General features: G+C 44.1%; 5 protein-coding genes across 11 annotated transcripts; 2 read left to right on the top strand and 3 right to left on the bottom strand.

Moving 5' to 3' along the window:
- Positions 1 to 1,166: 1,166 nt before the first annotated feature.
- LOC117147190 (lambda-crystallin homolog) lies at positions 1,167 to 3,036 on the top strand. Its single transcript, XM_033313992.1, has 3 exons — positions 1,167 to 1,723; positions 1,785 to 2,163; positions 2,410 to 3,036. Exons 1-3 carry the CDS (start codon positions 1,686 to 1,688, stop codon positions 2,938 to 2,940), a joined length of 948 nt encoding a protein of 315 aa, XP_033169883.1. The 5' UTR covers positions 1,167 to 1,685; the 3' UTR covers positions 2,941 to 3,036.
- On the bottom strand, positions 3,026 to 6,104 carry LOC117147189. The gene is made up of 3 exons (XM_033313991.1): positions 5,858 to 6,104; positions 5,027 to 5,749; positions 3,026 to 4,868 (listed from the first exon to the last, which is right to left on the bottom strand). The coding sequence occupies exons 1-3, from the start codon at positions 6,008 to 6,010 to the stop codon at positions 3,822 to 3,824; spliced, it is 1,923 nt and encodes a 640-aa protein (XP_033169882.1). The 5' UTR covers positions 6,011 to 6,104; the 3' UTR covers positions 3,026 to 3,821.
- Positions 6,105 to 6,693: 589 nt separating this feature from the next.
- LOC117147623 (myotubularin-related protein 4) lies at positions 6,694 to 13,238 on the bottom strand. Of its 5 annotated transcripts, none has more exons than XM_033314581.1 (16): positions 13,103 to 13,238; positions 12,106 to 12,229; positions 11,050 to 12,041; positions 10,715 to 10,905; positions 10,458 to 10,653; positions 10,205 to 10,390; positions 9,970 to 10,134; positions 9,773 to 9,899; positions 9,602 to 9,707; positions 9,222 to 9,535; positions 9,054 to 9,158; positions 8,408 to 8,993; positions 8,205 to 8,355; positions 8,035 to 8,139; positions 7,544 to 7,746; positions 6,695 to 7,067 (listed from the first exon to the last, which is right to left on the bottom strand). In XM_033314581.1, exons 1-16 carry the CDS (start codon positions 13,115 to 13,117, stop codon positions 6,878 to 6,880), a joined length of 3,756 nt encoding a protein of 1,251 aa, XP_033170472.1. In that variant the 5' UTR covers positions 13,118 to 13,238; the 3' UTR covers positions 6,695 to 6,877. The 5 variants fall into 5 exon arrangements, with proteins under 5 accessions (XP_033170476.1, XP_033170472.1, XP_033170474.1 ...); XM_033314583.1 differs by having other exon boundaries at positions 12,986 to 13,222; XM_033314584.1 differs by having other exon boundaries at positions 13,010 to 13,222.
- A 78-nt stretch (positions 13,239 to 13,316) lies between these two features.
- Positions 13,317 to 16,078, top strand: LOC117147625 (endoplasmic reticulum resident protein 44). Its single transcript, XM_033314589.1, has 7 exons — positions 13,317 to 13,582; positions 13,767 to 13,851; positions 14,514 to 14,605; positions 14,808 to 15,201; positions 15,273 to 15,539; positions 15,615 to 15,813; positions 15,886 to 16,078. Exons 1-7 carry the CDS (start codon positions 13,526 to 13,528, stop codon positions 16,028 to 16,030), a joined length of 1,239 nt encoding a protein of 412 aa, XP_033170480.1. The 5' UTR covers positions 13,317 to 13,525; the 3' UTR covers positions 16,031 to 16,078.
- A 291-nt stretch (positions 16,079 to 16,369) lies between these two features.
- On the bottom strand, positions 16,370 to 21,075 carry LOC117147626 (RNA-binding protein cabeza). Of its 3 annotated transcripts, XM_033314590.1 has the most exons (7): positions 20,933 to 21,075; positions 20,728 to 20,859; positions 20,567 to 20,660; positions 18,830 to 18,864; positions 17,809 to 17,972; positions 17,247 to 17,719; positions 16,370 to 17,012 (listed from the first exon to the last, which is right to left on the bottom strand). In XM_033314590.1, exons 1-7 carry the CDS (start codon positions 20,937 to 20,939, stop codon positions 16,697 to 16,699), a joined length of 1,221 nt encoding a protein of 406 aa, XP_033170481.1. In that variant the 5' UTR covers positions 20,940 to 21,075; the 3' UTR covers positions 16,370 to 16,696. The 3 variants fall into 3 exon arrangements, with proteins under 3 accessions (XP_033170481.1, XP_033170482.1, XP_033170483.1); XM_033314591.1 differs by lacking the exon at positions 20,728 to 20,859; XM_033314592.1 differs by lacking the exons at positions 16,370 to 17,012; positions 17,247 to 17,719; positions 18,830 to 18,864 and having other exon boundaries at positions 17,840 to 17,972; positions 20,933 to 21,074.
- Positions 21,076 to 21,171: the final 96 nt, after the last annotated feature.

The raw sequence follows: 21,171 nt of genomic DNA, 5'->3' as shown, positions 1-21,171 counted from the left end.
CACTGAATTAGTTGTAAATATGCACATGTGTAATTCACCGATTAGATATTACAGCTCTCAGCTGCACTTTGCTTTTGCAGAGCAAAGCACATTAAGCAAATAAAATAGTTAAGCAACAAAAAAGCAATACAAATTTCACTTTTAATACACTAATCAGATTCCTTTCGTGTTCGTTTGAATACATTAACAACACTGGCTTAAACAAAAAACGGGAAATAAGAAAGATGGAAAGTTAATCCTGTAAGAGTATAACTTTTGTATACCCTTTCAAAGGTTATTATATTTTTAGGTTGTTTGGTTTCACATCGTATGTACAAGTAAAACACGAAGAAACCTTATGATATACTCATCGCAGATGAGAAAAGCAAGATCATGTTTTCCATTCTAATCTTAAGACCTCGCGTTTAATTTATTATGTGGAAAAAACCAAAGATTGGAGAAACTAAAAGTTAAATTTGTACCATTCTCGCACAAGAAATTAAGTGATAAATATGTCAGTAGGGATTACGACTAAACAAACAAAATAGACTCAAACAAAAAAACAACTCACAATCATATTTAAGGAATATTTTAGCCTATATTTTTTTAATTTGTAACAGGCAGAGTATTGAAAAACGTACATTTAAACTAGTTTTGAAACGAAACCCTCGAATCAGATTAATAATACTCTTGACGTAGTTATTGCCATTTGCTCTACAAATATACAGAGGTGGTCAAAAGTATTTACACAACGAGCTTTTTTTTCAATTGTCAACTAATTGAAAAAAAAGCTCGTTGTGTAAATACTTTTGACCACCTCTGTATTTGATTGCCTTATATTTAAGACAGCGAAAGCTCAAAAAGCTTAGTAAACAATTCGCGGGGTTATTTTTGTGCCGGTAGCAAATACATAAGTGCACGGACAATCACAAAGATACCCCGCCGTAGTAGCTAAACTAACATTATAAAATGGCATTATTAATAAAAGTCAAATTAAGGGCATCTTGGCACAGTTTTGTCGTTGTGACACCCGCTAGGAAATTGGTAGCTCCACGAGAACTTTTGATGGACTGGACTATCTAAAGCACCCCCCCACCCTCCCACCACCCACCGAGTGGAAAATACCGGTTGGAAAAGGTACAGGTACCAGTCCTGCGTACCTAGCCAAGGTAAAAGCTATCAAAATGAAGTGTACCTATGCTGGCATTTGTAAGTTTAATTATGTGACTTGCTTGTAGGGATTAATCAAATCAATAATGATTATAAATCAATTCATGGACAATCAGTTACTCCTTGGTTTATTTTAACAAAAAATGGGGCCTGCATTAAAAGCCAACGGTACTAAATGCCAGGTACGCGGCAGCTCAGTGATGTGTAAACAGCGCGGTGGGCGTGGCAGCATCGTCCAATTGCCCAACGGGGCGGCATTGTTATCGCACGGCCCACTATCTCCTCCGAAATCTCCAGCGACACCCATCAAGCGCGTCCGCAACACCCCACAAACACTTGGGCTCTCGGGTCTCGTTCTCGTTTTTGGGTTCACCTCTGGCGTGGTTATCGCCGAATATTAAACCGGTTGCGCTGCCGTCTAATTGCTCAAACGCATGTACGCTGTGCCAAGTGGCGGTCGACAGCAATAGCTCCTCCATAGCTCCTCCTCAAATCCAACTCCATCGAAGTAATTCGGGATAAGTAAATAAACAAAGATGTCGGCGAAGAACGAGAAAGTTGGCATTGTTGGCAGGTGAGTTGGAGCAGGAGATGTTAGGATATGCAGGTGCTGACTGGCTTTGCTACCATTCCAGCGGTCTGATTGGTCGCTCCTGGTCCATGCTGTTCGCCTCGGTGGGCTACCAGGTGGTGCTGTACGACATCCTGCCCGAGCAGGTGTCCACCGCGCTGACTGCCACGCAGAAGGAGCTGCAGGATCTGGAGGCCAAGGGCCTGCTGCGCGGCAAGCTGACCGCCGCCCAGCAATTCGCCTGCATCTCGGGCACCAACGACCTCAAGGAGCTGGTCAAGGGCGCCATCTTCGTGCAGGAGTGCATCCCCGAGCGTCTCGATCTGAAAAAGGCGCTCTACAAGCAGTTGGACGCCGTCGTCGGACCCAACACCATCCTCTCCAGCTCCACCAGCACCTTTCTGCCCTCCCTCTTCAGCGCGGATCTGAAAAACAAGGCCAATGTGAGTTGAATTCTTGAGATTGGTGGGCCAAGAGCTCATAGTATATCTGCACCTTGAGCTGATTACTTGCTAAAAGAATAGTTAGTTAAGTTAATCGTAGTGCATACAATAGACACATTCTTCTTAGCTGCAATTGCTTTAATTTAAAGCTGCGCCGTCCTTGTGCCCAATTCGATTCGCATTTAATTGGATTTCGATGAGAACGCCGCCATGACTAAGCCCAATTACGCTTGATTTCGTGAACAGGTTTTGGTCTCGCATCCCGTCAACCCACCGTACTACGTGCCTCTGGTCGAGATCGTGCCTGCGCCGTGGACGAAACCGGAATGGGTGAAGAAGACCCGTGCCCTGATGGAGGAGATTGGCCAGAAACCAGTTACGCTGTCGCGTGAGATCGAGGGCTTCGCCCTCAACCGCATCCAGTATGCCATCCTGAACGAGACATGGCGTTTGGTCGAGGCCGGCATCCTGAACGTCAAGGACATCGATAGCGTGATGAGCAATGGACTGGGACCGCGCTACGCCTTCCTGGGTCCCCTGGAGACGGCCCATCTGAATGCCGAGGGCATGGCCAACTATTTCGAGCGCTACTCGAAGACCATCTATGCGGTTAGCGAGACAATGGGACCGACACCGAAAATGGAGGGCCCCGTCGCCGTCGAGGTGGCCAAGCAGCTGGGCGAGATGGTGCCGCTGGATCAGTTGGCCCAGCGCCGCAACTACCGCGACAACTGCCTCACCCAGTTGAGCATTCTCAAGAGCAAGCTCAACCAGTAACTCATTATTATCTGCTGCTACTTTTTTTTGTTCATTGTTGTGATATGCTAGCGCCACATACATACGTTAAATATACGGAAATTGCTTAACTGATAATCTCATTTTATTGAATTATTCTTCGCTGGTCTTTCGAGCCAGCTGAGAAAAGCGAAATTAATAGGGCGTGTGCTTTGCAAGCGACTTATCTGGCTACATACTTCTAGGTATTAAATCAATGGACAAATCCTTAAAACGTAGGATACTTGTGGTCAAACGGCTTCACCTGCCTTAAATGCTATTTTTGTTCTCTTCTGATATGCTGGGCTTACTTTCAAATCTCTTCTTTAACAAACTCCACTTCAGTGGGATTTCAAAAACATAGGGAAATTGGAAAGGGATTTCAAAAACATAGGGAAATTGGAAAGGGATTTCAAAAACATAGGGAAATTGGAAAGGGATTTCAAAAACATAGGGAAATTGGAAAGGGATTTCAAGCACTATGAGTAACTTAGTGGGTTAGTGAGATAACAAAGATAAATTAACTAATTAGTTCGTTCAGTTCGAGTGCAAAGTAAACAAAAAGGACTGGCTACACCTGCTAATACGTTTCGAAACGAAAACTAATTCGCTAAAGTTTAGTATGGAGTGCGCAGACTGCATATCAGTTCGCTTTATCTTCTGACGTCGGGCAAAACAAAAAAAAAAGAAAAAAGGAAAAACAAATTGAAGAAACAAAAATATGGGGGGAGATAGCCAAGCCGTTTTCACATTGTCGTTTTATCTGCAAGGTTAAAAACTTGACCTCAGACATCACATTCGAATTCACTTTCAGGCGACATTGCGCCACCGCCCACGGGCCAAGGAAGTGCACCCAATGCCCCCATTCCTACGCTCTCTACCCTCTAGCCGGAACCGCTCTTCTTGCACAAGCTCGGCCCCCTAATGCTGGGCGTCGAATAGGAGACATTGGACAGGGATCCCGATCCTGCGGTCATGGCCATTGGCTTCAGGGATCTGCGCTGCTGGGTGCGCATTTGTGGCAGTGGTGTGCTCGTGCAGGATATCTTTTGGGCGGGCTTGGTCCTCGATGAGATGGGCGTTTCGGGTACACGCGGATGGAACGGATTCAGGTAGGTGGACTCGTTGCTTGCGGTCACTTTCATAATGGGAATCACCGGCTTGATGGGCTTCGTCGCCTTAACACTTCCGCTGGGTTTGGTCACCGATTCGTTTATGGCTGGGTTCCTCAAGCGGCTGCTCATTAGAGTGCGCCTGCTTTCGTAGGCCTTTGTGGACGGATTGCTGGGCGTGGAGAAGGAGTTGCTCCTCTGGCGAAAGGCAGCTGCTGCACCCATCGGCCCAACAGTGGCTGTGTTTTTGGTCTCCCTGGGCGGCGGCAGATTCTCCACCTGGCGATCGGACTTTAGGACTTCCCTGGGCAGCTTCGACTTGTCCTGAATGGAAAGGGACGACGATCGACGGCGCATTGAGCCCGCCGCATTGGTCTCACGTAGAGGCATTGGTTTAGTCTTGGCCACGTTGCTCGTGGTGTATGCCACCTGAGTGCTGCTGTAGTTGCTGGGGTTCACCAACAGTATGACTGTCCTGGGATCAACTCCCTGCTGTTGTTCGTGATCACTCATTCCCGTGTTTGCCAGTTTGTGCCGCTCCAGCAGCTCGTTAATCTGCTGAGCGAGTGTTTCGTCGACCAACTCCGTCATAAATGGCTCCTTTCTGGCAACTGAGACGGGCGGTATCGAAGGTATCGATGGTATTGATGGTAGGGAAGGAAGTAGGTCCTTATCAAATGCATCCAGTCGCGATTCGCCATCAAACGTGGCGGTTGAACAGACCATGGCATCGGGAAAGCTTTGAACGTTACTGCCTGGTACATCGATCTCCTCCTCCTGTATTTGGTTAGCATCCAGGGAACGCTTTGCCTTTGTGCCCTGAATTTGAGAAGTACAAGAATTGTTAGCTATAAGACACTCAAGCGATATGATGATTGGCAGTGAAAATGAATAGATAAACAAGCATGCCTATTATAATAGAAGCGAAAATGAATTCCATGCCTTTACTAGGATTACATTGTAATGTAAATACATACTTGAAGTTCGAGATCGAATGTTCCTTGGCGGGTGTATGAGTATGGCGATGGTATAGTTGATTCGGCTTTCTTAGCATCCAGACAAGAGCCACCGGGTCCGAAGATGACAGCGGCAATGGATTCAATTGCCGAGTCAAACAGATGCCACTTCGACCTCTCGACGTGTTCGTGTGCCAAAACTTTCAGCTGCTCGAGGAGTTGGCTCAAACTCTTGCCATTTGATTGGTTTTCGATTGGTGTCTGTGGACTTTCCTGACCCTCCTGAGTCACTACATCAATTTTGTTTACGTTTCCGTGATTGTCTTCGGCTATTGCCTTGGGTTCTGCATTGTTTAGCGCGTCTAGGATGGGAATACGTAACATTTTAAGGTCTTCCTCGAAATTGATACTGCTAGACATGACGTCGTCGTCCTCAATAAGCTTCAGTGGCGACTCTGCCGCCAGCATCTGCAGGTTTTCGTTCAGGATTGTTCTTTCAAACTCCGTTTTGGATCGACTATGAGGTGGGGTGTTGATCACGGATCGCGAGGCATTAAGTTTGAGGAGCTGCTTCTGGAATGAGCTGTTCGAGCGTTTCTTTTGGGTTGTTTCTCCTGATCCTGGTGCGGACGCATTCGCTGTGTCCGTCTGCATGCAAACCGGAGGACTCTCGCTCTCGAGATCCGGATACTGTCGTTCGGCACTGGACACCTTTTCCTCGATCTGCGACGTCAAGGTCATGCCCTGAAATTTGGCACAATTGAGTTTTTAGTGAGCTGTACGAATGAATCCCACTGGTAGACCCGTTTTGCGGCCAATTGGATATCCCAGTGGTATGCAACCTAACCTTACCTTGATGCAAGCTTCCTTCTCCATCAGATCGAAGGGATCGTAGGGCACCTCAAAGTTCGTGGCCACCACAGAGTCCTCCGGCTCTTCGTGCAACGTCTCCTTGCTGGGCTCATCCCATTCGGTCAGGTCAATTAGATTTCGGACATCACACATATTCGAAGGACCACAAATAACAACAATTTAAGGAATGAAACTAATAAAAAAAAACTTCGAAACAACGCCGTGTTTGGCGCTACTACGACTGTATGGGTAAAAAGTTATCGATATACATATGTTACCTGAGCCAAGGTTTACACCTGCAGCTTTTATAGTCACTTCACACAGGTTCAGTATCGATAACGATAGCAAATTTTGTACGTGATTTAATTATTGCTATTGATAGTATTAACTGTTTCTTTAATTTTATATAAAAAAGTGCATTTTATATATTTTTAAGCTATGAAAATAAAACAACAGCATGAGGTACGAGGTACATACATTTTGTATCCATTGCCGGATAACTTAACTAATAGGAAGAAATACATTTATTACGCAAGATATAGGAACATTTTTGAACACTTTTAAAAATAAATGTGTTTTAAAAGCAAATTTATAAAAGATTCAACGTCTGACATTAAAAGTCGAATTTTATTTTTTGTTTCTTTGCGTAAAACCTTCGACTGACAGTTAAAAAAGAAAAAAACTTAAGAAACATTTAAAAAATATTTTTTTCGGAATGTTAGGAAGACACACCTTTCACACTATTTAATTACTTATTCAGTGCTTTTAATGATTTTGTTAACCCCTTTTGAATAAACGAATATGACTTTTGTTTAAAGATTGTATTTTAATTTACAATTGTTTCCATATATCCACATATATATTTCTAACAAAATTGTATAATTTCGTGTTCTATATAAACGCACAGATGAACTTTTCGCTATTATGGTGCTCACATATGCAATAAATATTTTTGAGTAATAATATGTACAAATTGATACAACAGAGGAGACTTAAATGAATTGGGAAAAGGAAAAGCGCTTAGGAATTCGCAGAAGACGTCTCATCGTCCTTCGCCTGGGATTCTACAGGTACCGCAGCGTACTCCTGGACATTGGTTGTGACGCTCGTGTAGCAGGATCCACATAGCCTAACTGGGTTAAAAAGCTTTTCGTTTGGCAACGGCGCCCAGAACTCCGAGCAGTCAGCACAAAAAATTTCTCCACAAGATCTGTAATTACATTAAATAGTGTTCGCTTTATTAACTGCTCTAAAATGTCGTATGTTTGTTTCGCAAACGAAACAACTGGTTTATAAATAATATCAACTGACTGCGTTGATTTGCTGAAATAGTCTAGGCTACGATGAAAAAACTTAAAAGAATAAATGAATTATTTGACTTTTATATATTCTTGATTAGCATAGTTTACACTGTTAGTATAGTAGTCATGTATCCCAGTAAAGTAAGAAAATTATAACGCGCTTTCAACCCAAGTTGAATATGAGCATCAGAAAAAAAATTGAATAGTCAAATTTAATCGTAATATTGCACAGTCATAAAAAAGGTACTCGAGTCTTAGTTACTGACATTAAGGTCTAGGAATTTTGTATCGCTAAAAATGGTAATATTCAACTCAAGCCGAAAATCATACATATTGAACATTTTTTAAGAGTAAAACATTAAGGTTTCAAGTGTTGGATGCGCACCGACAATGATGTTTTCTTCGTCCAAGCCAGAACTCAGTTTGACAACTAGAGCAACGCGAAACAGCATGGTCTGGTACCCAGAGGACACTGGACGCTTTTTTCTCTTGGATCGAGGAAGGGGCATACGAGGCGGGACCGCTACGTTCTTCGACGGCCTCCCAGGAACATGTTGAAGCATTTTCAACGATATCCGATCCATTTTCCTAAAGAAGAGTTAAATAATTAGACGACTGACAGTTAATGCACATTGCTACTTATGATTAGATTGCAGTATTGCCCTCGATTCAAACACCACCACTATCGTGCTCTGGGGATTTGGGCATGGGTCAAATCCTCATTTTATATAATATGCACTGTGAGATTCCAAAGACCAAGGCCCCTGTTTTAAGCATATTGGGCGCACACTTTGCACCGAGGGTCTATATCTAACATTAACCACGCTTTTCAAGAATATATGCACGCATTTTGTATCTTAAACGATCATTATTTACATGTTCCATATTTGTCGAAACGATGCTGTTGCAGCTGGGGCAACCTTTTTCCAACAGAGCCAGTCGCATACCGTGTATTTCTCGCAGTAGCATTTCCTCACGTAGCTGAAATAGTGTATGTAGGTAATTAAAATCCCTATAAAGAAAACTGCTTTTGTACTGGAGCTCACCTTGTGTTCTTGTACGATTTGGTGGAGTCTTATGTTTTGTTCGCTGAGTCCGTGAGCCAGGCCATCTGGACAGGATATAGTGAACTGCGCCCTCTCCTGAAATGGTGTTGGGGGCAACGAAATGATCCCCGACGACGGGAATTGGTGTGCGCTGAAAGTAGAGTTTTTTGATTCAGTCCAATGAGAAGGTACACACAACTCACCTGCCATTTTCTGCTGTGCACTTCATGTCGCGACTGTAGCTCGATCCGAAGGTATTTCGTCGTATTCGTCCGCCCGCCGAGGGAGCATCGAATGGCGACTGGCCCACGAACCGCTGCAGGTCGGGTGATATAAAGAGACTTTCCTCGCCGTTGCAGCCTTCGGATGTCAGCAGGGATCCGTTGGCATTGGCATTCGCATTCGCATCTTTGGCTAACTTTTCCGGCTTGCAACGGTCCGGATTTCCCGTCGTCTCCCTTGGCACTTGTAGGTCCAGGTGATGCGGAAAAGCGTCTACCCGCTGCGGGCATATCACGGCATTCGGTTTTATGTGTACCTTCGGCAAATTATTGTAGCTCTGACTGATTTTACTGGCTTGGACAGTGGTAGTCGACTCCAGCTTTCTATCGCCACTGACCAGTTCCATTGTGGGCGGTGTTATGTGATCTCTACTGCTATTGTCGCTGTTCGGTTTTTGTACGGGCTCCGCAGGAATAAGGGTATCAGTGCTGGTTTCAATTGCGCCATGCCACAGGGCGCGACAAATATCACTTGTGTCTTCAGATTTTGAAGGAACTGGACTTTGATCTGAAATCATAAGGATAGTTAATAAGTAAGTTTCATTTGCTTCATTCTAACATCTCTTACCGTTTTCGGATGAACCAAAAATGAAGAAAGGTCGCCCAGATTCGGGGTTTAGTTTCTGTGAGGTCGCCAAGGATTCTTCAGATTCCGAAGGAACTGCATTTTTATCTGAAACCATTAAGGTAGTTAAGTTAAGTTAAGTTTCTTTTGCTTTATGCTAACATCGCTTACCGTTTTCGGATGAGCCAAAAATGAAGACAGGCCCAGGGATCAGCTGTGAGGACGACACCAAGGAACTTCGCCTTTGCGTTTGTGATTCCACTTCCAATATATCACGGTTAGAAGCTGTACTTTGGTCGTTATGGAAATCTGGAATGGGATTATTTGAACGGCCACATGGACCTACTTCAGTTGCATCCGTCACGTCCAGCTCTACTTCTTTGGAGTCTTTAACACTTTCTTGGACATTTTCGCTAACACTGTTGTTGGCCTCAGATCGTATGTCAAACATCGAGTTGCTATTGGCATTGAAACAATCTGTAACACTGAATCGCAGGGAAAAGAACAAAATTCATTTTGCTGCCGGATCGAATAATCTTCAGTTGACCTACATGGATTCAACGGTTAGGTTGGGATCACTCGACCTCCTGGAAATGGTGCTCTGTCCCAACTCATTCGTTGTTAAGTCTTCAGAAGATCGTGTCTTCGCCATCAGGCCTATTGGTTGTGACAGTAAAGAGTAAAAAGTGAGTCAATTTCAATCAGAACTCCACTCAACTCACCATTGTGTCCGCTCTGTCTTTCATTACTTAGTAATGGAAGATCAGTTCCATTTTTGTTGCCTAAACTACCAAGGTATACATCAGACCAAAAATATAAAAACCGCACACTGTGCGCCGGCCAAAGAACCTAAAAAAAAACCACAAAAATCATTAGCATTATCCTTTAGGCCGACAGCATATATCAAATTGATAACCACCTTTTCAGTCTCATGCTTATAGAGAGGATTTCTATACATAGTTTCCGCTAAAAATGGCCACACGGAAAACGTTCGGTCGAAAACTGAATTCTCGATGCGTTCTCTGAGCGAATTACATAGGAACGTGCCGAAGAGACAGGACAACGAATGTTGCGCCAGTTTGATCTGATCAAAAATATATAACAATTAGTTAAGGGGCACTATACTGCGTGCGAAATTCCATTGCACCACTTACCAAATAGCTTATACTGAACTCAAAACTGCATGGATACTGCCTGTGTATTTGATGCACAAGATCAAGCCACTGCAGAAAAACTGGACATCGCTCGTTAACTTCATCGGAATTGGGACCATTTCCGGAGCGATCGGCGAATTTGTGTCCAAAGTTAAGCCATTCACGCTCGACAAGAACGCGAAATCCCTGCAAATACAAGCAAGTGGGTAAAGTATAAGCCATAGAACAAAAAAATGGATGTATATCGACGTACCTCAACCGTTCTGTAGTAGGGATCCAAACATAATTGCGCCGTGGCCACGATCTGCGGGGTGCGATCCCAGCCGTCTGAGCAATGCACAAGGACGGGTCGTCCATTCTTCTCGATGGTGTGCACAACGGTCATGGTGGCTCCCAGCAGGCCGGACAGATGCTGCATCCACATGGTCTTCTCCAGTTGTCCGTACCAGCTGTAAGAATACGATTCCATTTCATGTATGCATATCTTTAATAATCACCTAGTAAACTTACTTTGGATCATCGGGAGATGACGCGCAAAGCTGGCGGACAGCATGGAAACTCTTTCGAATGGCGTGGATGTTGCCCAAGTTCATAAACTCAATCTCGGCACAGGGATAGTACTCGATGCACTCACAGCCGCCGCCTCTGGCACGGTTTGTAACTGCGGAGGTGTAGCTGCGAGCATCCACAATGAGGATTTTCTGAAAGCAAATACAATTGAAGAGCAATGATCAATTTATATCATTTTGACATCTTTTTACTGCTCCGTGTTAAGTAATTTATGAATTTATGGTAACTGACACCTTTATTCTAAGAATACCCGGCTATTTTGTTAATAAACTTACCTTGATTTCATCCAGCGTGAGTTCCTCATGCGAGGAATCGTCCAGAGATGGTGAACTCTTGCCGGATAAGCCCGACTGGCCGTTGGTCTCCTTGGAGCCCTTTGTTGGTTGCGCCTTAGCATTGGCGCAGGTGGAATGCCTGGCGTGCTCGCCCCTGTCAAAGGCACAGGCATCGGCGAGTGCCTTGAGTAGCTGCTCGTCCCTTGTGTTGCGCCAGCCAAGCCAACCGACCTCCGGCTGGCTGCATCGGGCCAAGATGGCGCCCGACTTTTGGTGCCGCCAGACGACAGCCGGCAGCCTTCGCGATCCCCGGAAGTTGGCAACGTTGTGGAGCATCTCGTCGGTGATACAGCAGGGCACAAGCAATTTGGGTGGATACGAGGGACAGAGCTTGAAATCGGCATTGGCCGTGGAGATGCGCCACGAGCCCTTCAGATCGAATCCCAAGCGGGCCACCTCGTTCTTAAAGTCGCTTTCATAGCGCACGGATCGTTGCAGGCGATTGCTCATGGCGGCTGAGATGGTCTCGCTGGAAGGATCGGGCAGAGGATTCGACGCTGTGACGTTGGCTGTGGGCTTCGCCGAGCCATTGTGTAGCGTTAGGCAACGATCCTTGGCAATCAGGCCGTTTCCGTTGGCTTGGGCGCTAACAATACCGCTTCCATTGCCACTTCCGAGCACATCGCAGGTCCAGGAGTAGAAGGGAAAGGCGAAGAGTGTCTCCAGTGACTCGGGAACCCCGATCATCAGATGGATCCGCCGCTGCCAGTCGGAGCACTGTTCCGCCGACGGAAAGGAGCAGCGCACAGTGCTGGCGTCCTTACAATTGACAATCAGCTGGAACAAATCTCGCACCTGAACTGATTCGATTAAGCCCAGTGGAACGTAGGTCTCGTAGCCGGTTGACTGCTTGGAGAGGAATATCCGATAATTGGACAGGGCGAGGACACCATCATCCGTGCGCCCCAGGTACTTAATCGATTCGCCGGCCACTGGTGGGATATATACTATAGATTAGCAGGTGTTTTGGATAACAGCATATGGGGGAGCACCTACACTCTTGAAACGGGACGAACAGCTGGGAGTCTTCCTTCTCCATTTGTGACTTTGGATACGATTCGGCGGCACGGATAAAGCAAATCGATGGAGGCGGTGATCCATCGGACATTGTGTGAATCGGCTAAAAGAATACTTAGCATGTAACGTATTCGAAATTACTTATTTGCTTATATTTAGGCATGTCGATTTGGGTGTCATTGGAAATCCGGTTGTCGCTTATAGGTGCATATATCTCTTATATCCACCATCCGAATACATAATTACGCACAGCAGTGTGTGTGCGATGTTATTGGGACGATTCGATACGTATAGTATAGTGGCTCCCATAAATAAATAAATAATACTATGTACATGTGTGCATGTGCATTAAGCAGTGCACAAACAAAGCCAAATAAATGTCACTGGGATGATAATTTGGACACAATCAACACTTTTAGAACAAATCGAAGTTAATATTTGAGTTTTTGAGTGTCGTGGTGGCAATATAGATAATGCACTGCATATATATTATGCACGTATGGATGTACAATGTACAATGTACATACATTTATGTGAGCACACACAGTTGCAGTTCCACAAGGTGCGCAATATATAGTATGCACATATATATATGTCGCTGCATTACATACGCACGCACATATATACCAATAGACTAGATTATCACGATTTCATAGCCAATAGGCGAAAAATGGCCGATTATCGTACTCGACGTATTCTTATGGCCGTGTATGTTGTCATAAACAAAGTAATTAAACATTTACGCATGTGTATGTTTGCATAAACTCATACGTATATTTGTCTATGTAGGTATGTAAGTGTTTCGATATTTCGGGGAGCAACAATAACACATTACAATCGTACATATGTATGCACACACATTTGGTTTTTGGATTCCACAAACCGTTCGCTCAGCAGACTTTTCGGGGTATTTAGCTCAAAACGTATTGCCGAATTGAAAACGCGCTTGGCTTCTAGATTTTCTCGCTCTATTTACCACCATAAAATCCATAAGCGTCAGCTATTATAAACAAAGATTTGCAAATGTTGTTGCACATACATATGTATGCATATGTATTCATTTAGACACTTTTTGTTTCATTTCCATTGAAATTGCTATCGTTGTTTGCTGCTATCGCTGTTATCGCTGCTGTTAGCGATGGCAAAGTCATGTGACTGAGCTATCGTTCTCGATTGCCGATGAGGTGTGCATTCGAGACTAACCAACACTGGCCAGCCGATAAAATCAACCAAAAATTTGTAAAACTTATAAATTGTGCGTACGTTTGCATTCCATTCCAGCTGATGTGTAACTGAAATCAGAAAAAAAGAGAACCGATCGCTTGGACTCTCCGCCGGTGCACGCAATTCCACGCCCACTCCACACCAGCCGCATTCGCCATTCGGAAGCCGAACGAGAATGTTTGGAGCCAGAATCGGAATCGGAAAGCTTGGGCCGTGTGTGGCCCTAGTTGCGGTGAGTCGACGTGTTCCGTTCTGTCTGGTCATGTTGCTGGTCGCTGGTCACTGGAGTGGCTCACCCGCTCGATCAGCGGGCGGGGAAACCGCGGGGAGGGGCCGGCCAGACAGCCCCCGGCTTTTCTGGCTCCCCCTAACCAAATAACTAACTAACCAGAACTGACATCCTATGGAATTTACAGATTCTACAGCTACTCCAGCACACACAGCCGGCAGATGCCGCCGGAGCCGTGCCCATGACCAGTGATAATATCGATATGACCCTAGGTGAGACATGCCCATACCATAACCATCACAGTCATCCCCATGCCATTCCCGCTGCCAGCGTGAGCGGGAATCAATTAGCCGACTTGCCCCATTGACGTGTCACTAAACAAAATCACTGGCTCGTTCAATTCGGCACTGCCAACGTGGTAAAATAAGTTTTATGCGCTTTCGTAAAGGACAAGGTGTGCAAATTGGATAAAACCTAATTAGGGCGGTTTATTTTCCATGCTGCAATGTGATCCATTGGTCCGATAGTCCGCCAAAATGGGCACTAGCCATTGGTCATCAGTTCGGGAATGTCCGAAGCTTGGGCTTTGCCTGAAAAGGTCCTTTATATAGGGTGTGTCCTGTACACATTTCTGCAGTAATACTATATTGTTTTTTTTTTATTTTATTTGTTTTACTAAGGTTAACTTTTGCAGTAAAGCCTGGCCGTCGTAGGCTAACACCCCTTAAATTTTAATATATATATTCAGTGACAAATTTAAATATATTCCATAAAAATACATATGCATTTCAATTATAAATACATAAACCAGTAATTCAATATTGATACAAAATATATGTTTTTCAATGTTATTATCTTTAATAACTGAACGCAGTTGTATTCTTTATACACATACCACAATTTTACATTAAAAACACGCTTTGTTTTCTTGCAGCGTCTAATGAATTGGTTTTCCTTAACTTTTATGCGGAGTGGTGTCGGTTTAGTAATATTTTAGCACCTATATTCGCGGAAGCTGCAGATAAGGTGAGTCCAAAAGCTTACAAACAATGCGATACATTCATATAGTATACAGAGGTGGTCAAAAGTATTTACACAACGAGCTTTTTTTTCAATTGTCAACTAATTGAAAAAAAAGCTCGTTGTGTAAATACTTTTGACCACCTCTGTATATGGTCAATTTATATCGAATATAAATACGTGGCATTCAATGGGATCTCTCTTGCAGATTAAGGAGGAGTTTCCAGAGGCTGGAAAGGTGGTGCTAGGCAAGGTCGATTGCGACAAGGAAACGGCCATCGCGTCCCGTTTCCACATAAACAAGTATCCAACCTTGAAAATTGTCCGCAATGGGCAGCTCAGCAAGCGCGAATACCGAGGACAGCGTTCGGCCGAAGCGTTCCTCGAGTTCGTCAAGAAGCAGCTGGAGGATCCCATTCAGGAGTTCAAATCCCTGAAGGATCTGGAGAACCTGGACTCGAAGAAGCGCCTCATTCTGGGCTACTTCGATCGTAGGGACCAGCCAGAGTACGACATATTCCGCAAGGTGGCGACAAATCTGAAGGAGGACTGCCAGTTCCACGTGGGCTTCGGAGATGCCGCCCAGGCCATGCATCCACCAGGTAGGATCTATCAAGCGCACCAAGCCCTGCCAGCCAATACTGAATGTCGGCTTTTTTTTCGTTGCTTTCAGGAACACCTATCATAGTATTTAGACCCGATGTAGCTCTGTCTCATGAGAACGATGAGACCTACACTGGCAGCCTACAAAATTTCGATGAGCTCAAAATTTGGGTCCAGGAGAAGTGTGTGCCCCTGGTGCGTGAAATCACCTTTGAGAATGCAGAGGAACTTACGGAGGAGGGTCTGCCGTTCCTAATTCTCTTCCACCATCCAACTGATCATAATTCAATCAAGGATTACAAGTCGATCATTGAGCGTCAATTGCTGGATGAGAAACGTAAGATGAATCATCGTGTTGATTACTTAGCATATGAGCACTTCGTCTGACCAATGTATTTTCGCAACTTTGCAGAGAACGTCAACTTTTTGACCGCCGATGGCAAGCGATTCGCGCATCCTCTGCACCATCTGGGTAAATCCGAGGATGACTTGCCCCTGATTGCCATCGACTCGTTCAAGCACATGTATCTGTTCCCCCACTTCAGCGACATGTACTCGCCGGGCAAGCTGAAGCAGTTCCTCCAGGATCTCTACAGTGGCAAGCTGCACAGGTAATTGTTACTCCGCCGCCTTTGCTAACACCATGGCTTGAATACTAAACGGTCTGCTGCTTTGCTTTGCAGGGAATTTCATTACGGGCCGGATCCCTCAAATGATATTGAACCTGATCCACACACTGGCAAGGGTACATCGCCACCAGAGTCCAAATTCAAGGAACTTGGCCCATCCAAGCATCGCTACACCCTGCTAGAAAAAGATGAACTGTAATATAATAATAATAATGTATATTGAAAATAAAAGAAAATAATACAAAAATGTAATAGTGAGCAACCTTCCCCGAAAGCAGATGAGCCGGTATCCATCGACCATGCAAACAGCGGGCGCAGCCTCGATTCTCCTCAATACAATTCTAAAAATAAAAAGTCTGGATTTATCAACCTTTGTTATTGCAAAAAAGAAACAGTTGCTGAATTATCCAAGTGTTCCGCATTTGTTGTTAAAAATACGCTGGAGATTTCGGCGAGGCGAACTTGTTGAATTCTTTGGAATCCGCTTCTTAGTCAGCTTAGCTGGAAATGATGCCAACTCCCAAATGCAAAGCAGTGATTCTGATTTTCTATATATATATATATCTATACATACGTATGAGCTATATATGTATATATATATATATATGTTTATTCGTATGTATCATGTTACAGTTACAGTTGTTAAATTAGATTACATAATTATATAATATAATTCAGTCAAAACGAGCGATAACCGTGTGTGTGTGGATAGAAATCGGTTCAAATGAAGATGTGTGCTGGCAATTATCATTTAAAATTTGCTCTGACTGTTAATTTTAAAAGTACATTTAAAAGCGTACTCTCGCTACAATTAATAAGTAAAAGTGAAAAAAATAGGTGCCGCCTTCGGCTGTCTGCCATGCACTTAATATGGTCTCGAGCGCATGCCTCCGTCGTTTCTCATCGGTCCGCCACCGTCGCGGCGATTGCCGCCACCACCTCCACGGCCACCGCGTCCTCCGCCATTGTTGTCATTGAAGCGCGAGTAGCCGCCACCACCGCCGCCGCCGCCGCCTCCCTGCGAGTTGCCTCCGCGATCTCTGTTGTGATATCCACCGCCGCCGGATCCGCGATCATTTCCGCGGTCGTAGCCTCCTCCTCCGCCACCACCGCCGTAGCCGCCGCCGCCGCCTCCGCCACCGCCGCTCGAGCCCTCGTCGTCGCCCTTGGGAGTCTTGCATCTGCAAATGGAAGTGATTATTACTAACGTAGCAAGCCAAAGATTGTTCAATTTGTAGTTCCCCAAAGATAAAGACTTATGGCAATTATGTGGCTTATCAGCTTAAATTGCCTGCTCTCAAACACTGATAAGTTTTTCGTCTTTGGGTTCTATGATATTCGCAGGCAATTGTGGATCTTTAGGAGCTATGATGGGAATGGAATGTTGAAGGCTATTATATCTCAATTCTGCTCACCTATTGCATTCGTTGCGCCAGGCAAAGTTGGTGTTATTACAGCTGTTGCACTTCCAGTCACCATCACGCGGCTGCACGTTGCCACCGCCGCCGCCACCTCCACCGCCTCCTCCGCGATCGTAGCGTCCGCCGCCGCCACCTCCATTGCCGCCACCGCCTCCTCCGCGATCGAAGCGGCCTCCACCGCCGCCGCCGCCACCTCCTCCGCCGCCACCACCACCGCGACGTCCGCCGAATCCTCCGCGACCACCACCACCGCCGCCGCCGCCACCGCCGCCCTTGTTCCAGTTGTTCTGGCGCTGGGCCAGCGACACCTTGATCGCATTCCCGTTGAAGTCGCGTCCATCGAACCATTCAATGGCGGACTGAGCAGCATTGGTGTCGTCGTAGGTGACAGTGGCCTCTCCCTTGGAGGCGCCGGTCTCCTTGTTCTTGTACAGCCAAATCTTGGGCTTCATTGTACGCTTGTCTTTCTGTTGTTGGGATTGCAAAGTTGCAAAGGGATACAAAGATACAAAGGTTAAAACGTAGCTACAGAGACCTAAAATGCATTACTACTTGCCTTGATGATGCCAATGGCTCCAAAGTGAGTCTCAATGTCCTGCTCGGTGGTTGAGGGATCCATGCCGGAGACAAAGATGGTGTCCTCCTGGGTGATCATGTCGTTGCCACCGGACCCGCCGCCACCTCCTCCACCGCCGCCGCCGCCCGAGTATCCTCCGGGTCCTACAAAAGCGAATGGGAAATTAGGACGAGCTGGCAAGGCAGGGTATAGCTTAGAATGGAACTGCTACTTTATTTAATTACTATTTTTTTTTTTTTTTTCTTTTTTTTTAGAACTTCTCCCCTCACTGCAACCACCAAAGAATGCAACGAAGGTGAGGGCCAAAGTAGACGCCCGCATATGGTACCGAATCCTATACTTGGCTGTTCCGTGACATTTTAACCAGGACACTTAGATGTGAAACCAGAATTTTGAGGTGTTTTTAAAAAAAACCTTCAGTGGGTGGGACGACATGGGGACACTTTGAACGGGTTGCGGTCGGCTTTTGAGCTTTCAAAGCCAGACTGACTGGTACACAAGAACACAAACAGGTGACCCCAAATTGCCAGGAGTTAGCCCGACCAACCCTTGATTTGATTCGTGACAACGCTTTGACATGTATTACAACACTTTACAGAAATTAAATACTAAATACCCGTGGGCTGACCGAGTCGGTCGTTAACCATTATATTGATCAAACAGCGATCAACGATTTGGAAAAGTACGCTAAAAATACACTTTATAGGTAACGATGCGTGGACTTTTCGACGAAATTTCAAATGGGCAAGGCCCCACAATGAAAGAATGCCGCCAGGAAAGGAAGATGTTTGTTTAATATGCATACTCAATTATTTACTCTTTTGGTTTGGAATTAGACTCTGTTTTATGTTCTAATCGGTTTGGGTTTTTTTTTTTTTTTTTTTTTTTTTTGCGTTTTTAAATTTTATGTTCTACTTCGATTTTAGATTCAAGTTCAATATGTAGAAAAATATTGGTATACATTACTCGATATGTTTGCAATTATTTGCATTATTTTTACCTTTGTTGTAGCTGTCCTTGCTGGCGCCTCCATTTCTAAAAGAGGATATTGAATAACTTATTTAATGCTTTGATTTTGGTTTTAATGCAGTATGGTGAGGTATACGCCTAGGATCCCTTGTTAGAATACGTATTGCCTGTTCGATTTAATGGCATCTAATGCCATCTATTGAGCACCCGGCGCAGTTCGGTCAGTGACGACGACGTTCAAACAGCGAATGTCCGTTTTGTTGCTTTCCATCTCTCAAAATTAGAGCCAAGTGCGGCGGCAGTCACTGATCAAACTGCCAAGGAGGACAACGTACATAATGTTTGCCCTACATATGTACATCTAACTCTTATAAACATAATCTTAACGTTTGCATTAGTCTACTATCGGAAAAGCATTTGTTTACCAAATTCACAGAAACGAGAGGGAAGGAAGGAGCTCGACCTAGTTAAATACACTAATGTAGGTAGTAAGTATCTCACAGCGAGATTCCATCGTTATTAAACACAAAACACTACCTGTATACTTTTGCTTAACGACTATGAAAGAAGCTTAAATGATAAATAGTTAATCTTAAAAGTATTTTCACGTTTAGTAGGTGTTAAAATCACAAGACATTAAAGCTATATAAAATATATTGCTTAAAACTATCTTACATTTAGATTCTTAGAGGTAAGCTCTCTCTCTTAGACGCAAAATCATTGCTTTTTATGTGTATAAAAATATGTATATAGGTAATAAGTATAATAGGTAATAATTGAAATTGTTTAACTTTTTTTGTATACGTAAATACCTTAAGATGATAAGAGTCTCAGTACCATACCAATTCCTCCGAACTGTGCATTAATAATTGTTATATCGAATTTTTTTTTGTTTATTGTTTTTGCCTCGAGCCACAATTTATTTATTTTTATGATTTCTGTTTGATATTCGATAAAATGATAGTTTTTTATCACTTGTGTCATGTTTGATCTGGTTTTCATTACCATCCCCTTGGGAACTCACACATTTTTTGAATGTTCATTTTGGAACATGTTTATGCTTGCATGGAATCGTTTTAAGTCAGGAATGGATGATTTACTGTATGATATATATAGTTTAAAACGATAATAAAATGTGCGCGATTCTCTATGCAAATATCAAGGAATTCACCATAGATTTCATTAGGCGACCATTATTATTCCGATTGCAACGGCTTATTACTTATTCAGTATTACCAGTATTATTTATGCATTGCAGATATTTGTTTCCCCAGGCCGTCATCTTTTTTTGTACCATTATACTCATTTGAGTCGTCAAAACCATTTTAAAATACCAGTTTTAAATATTTTTACACAGATTTTCGATGAAAAAAAACAAGCGTACATGAAATACAGTCATGCGGATAAATAATAAATAGCCAAATTGGGGGATACGGTTTTTTTTTTCCTTCTAATTTTATGTTTTTTGCGTTTTTAAGTAGTCGGAACAAGTCGTAATTGCAGGAATTGCTTCAAGCAGTTTCACACTTTGATGCAGCACAGTGCATCGCTTGCATTTCAATAAAATCTTTACATTACGCTTCATGTTCCCAGTAGTGGCTCGGTCTTTTTTCTCATTGGTTTGGCTGGATTGATTCGTAAATGTTTATATATGCATACACTTCTCTTATAACACTTAAGCAACCTCCGGGAAAGACTACGATACCCATGATCTAAATAGCCTCGCTGTAACTGAACAGCAGCGAAATACTAAAAGTGGATAACATACCCGTAGGAATTGCCTCCTCTGTCGTTCCATGAGCCGCCGCCGCCGCCGTTGCCGCCGCCACCAGAACCACGATGACCGGAACCGGAATCATAACCTTAAAAACATAAGTGTGTTAGTATTGGTGTGTTGCCCGCAACACGAAATTTGCATGCACGCCTTACCACCGCCTTGTTTGCCGTAGTTCGGAGGTGGCTCGTTGTAGTTACCCGTTTTATTTGGCATTTGCTGGTAGTTTGGTGGGGGGACAGCGAAATTATTATATCCCTGTCCCGAACCACCACCATAACCGCCACCTAGAGTGCACATATTTCAGCGTTTTCAATGTATTCACGTTGCGACTTTTGCGCGAGTTAAAACTATACTTACGTTCCATGACTATTAAACGTCGCGTGCAGTCTCTTTTTAATCAATAGAATTGCAGGAGTTTTAATAACTCGCTGCGTACAAATTGGCCGAATAGAAAAAAGCGTCAGATCGTCACAAATTCTATTGTAAAATGGCGTGTGAAAATTAGTTAGGGATGTGCGTCGAAGGGGGCTGGTATGTGTGGATATCGTAGCGCCTATCGAAATATATATCTATGCTTTGGAATGTGTGGGAATGGA

This window comes from Drosophila mauritiana, chromosome X (assembly GCF_004382145.1).
Source record: "Drosophila mauritiana strain mau12 chromosome X, ASM438214v1, whole genome shotgun sequence".
NCBI lineage: Eukaryota > Metazoa > Arthropoda > Insecta > Diptera > Drosophilidae > Drosophila > Drosophila mauritiana.
The sequence above is the reverse complement of the archived record's forward strand: the minus strand, read 5'-3'. Positions and strand labels throughout refer to the sequence as shown.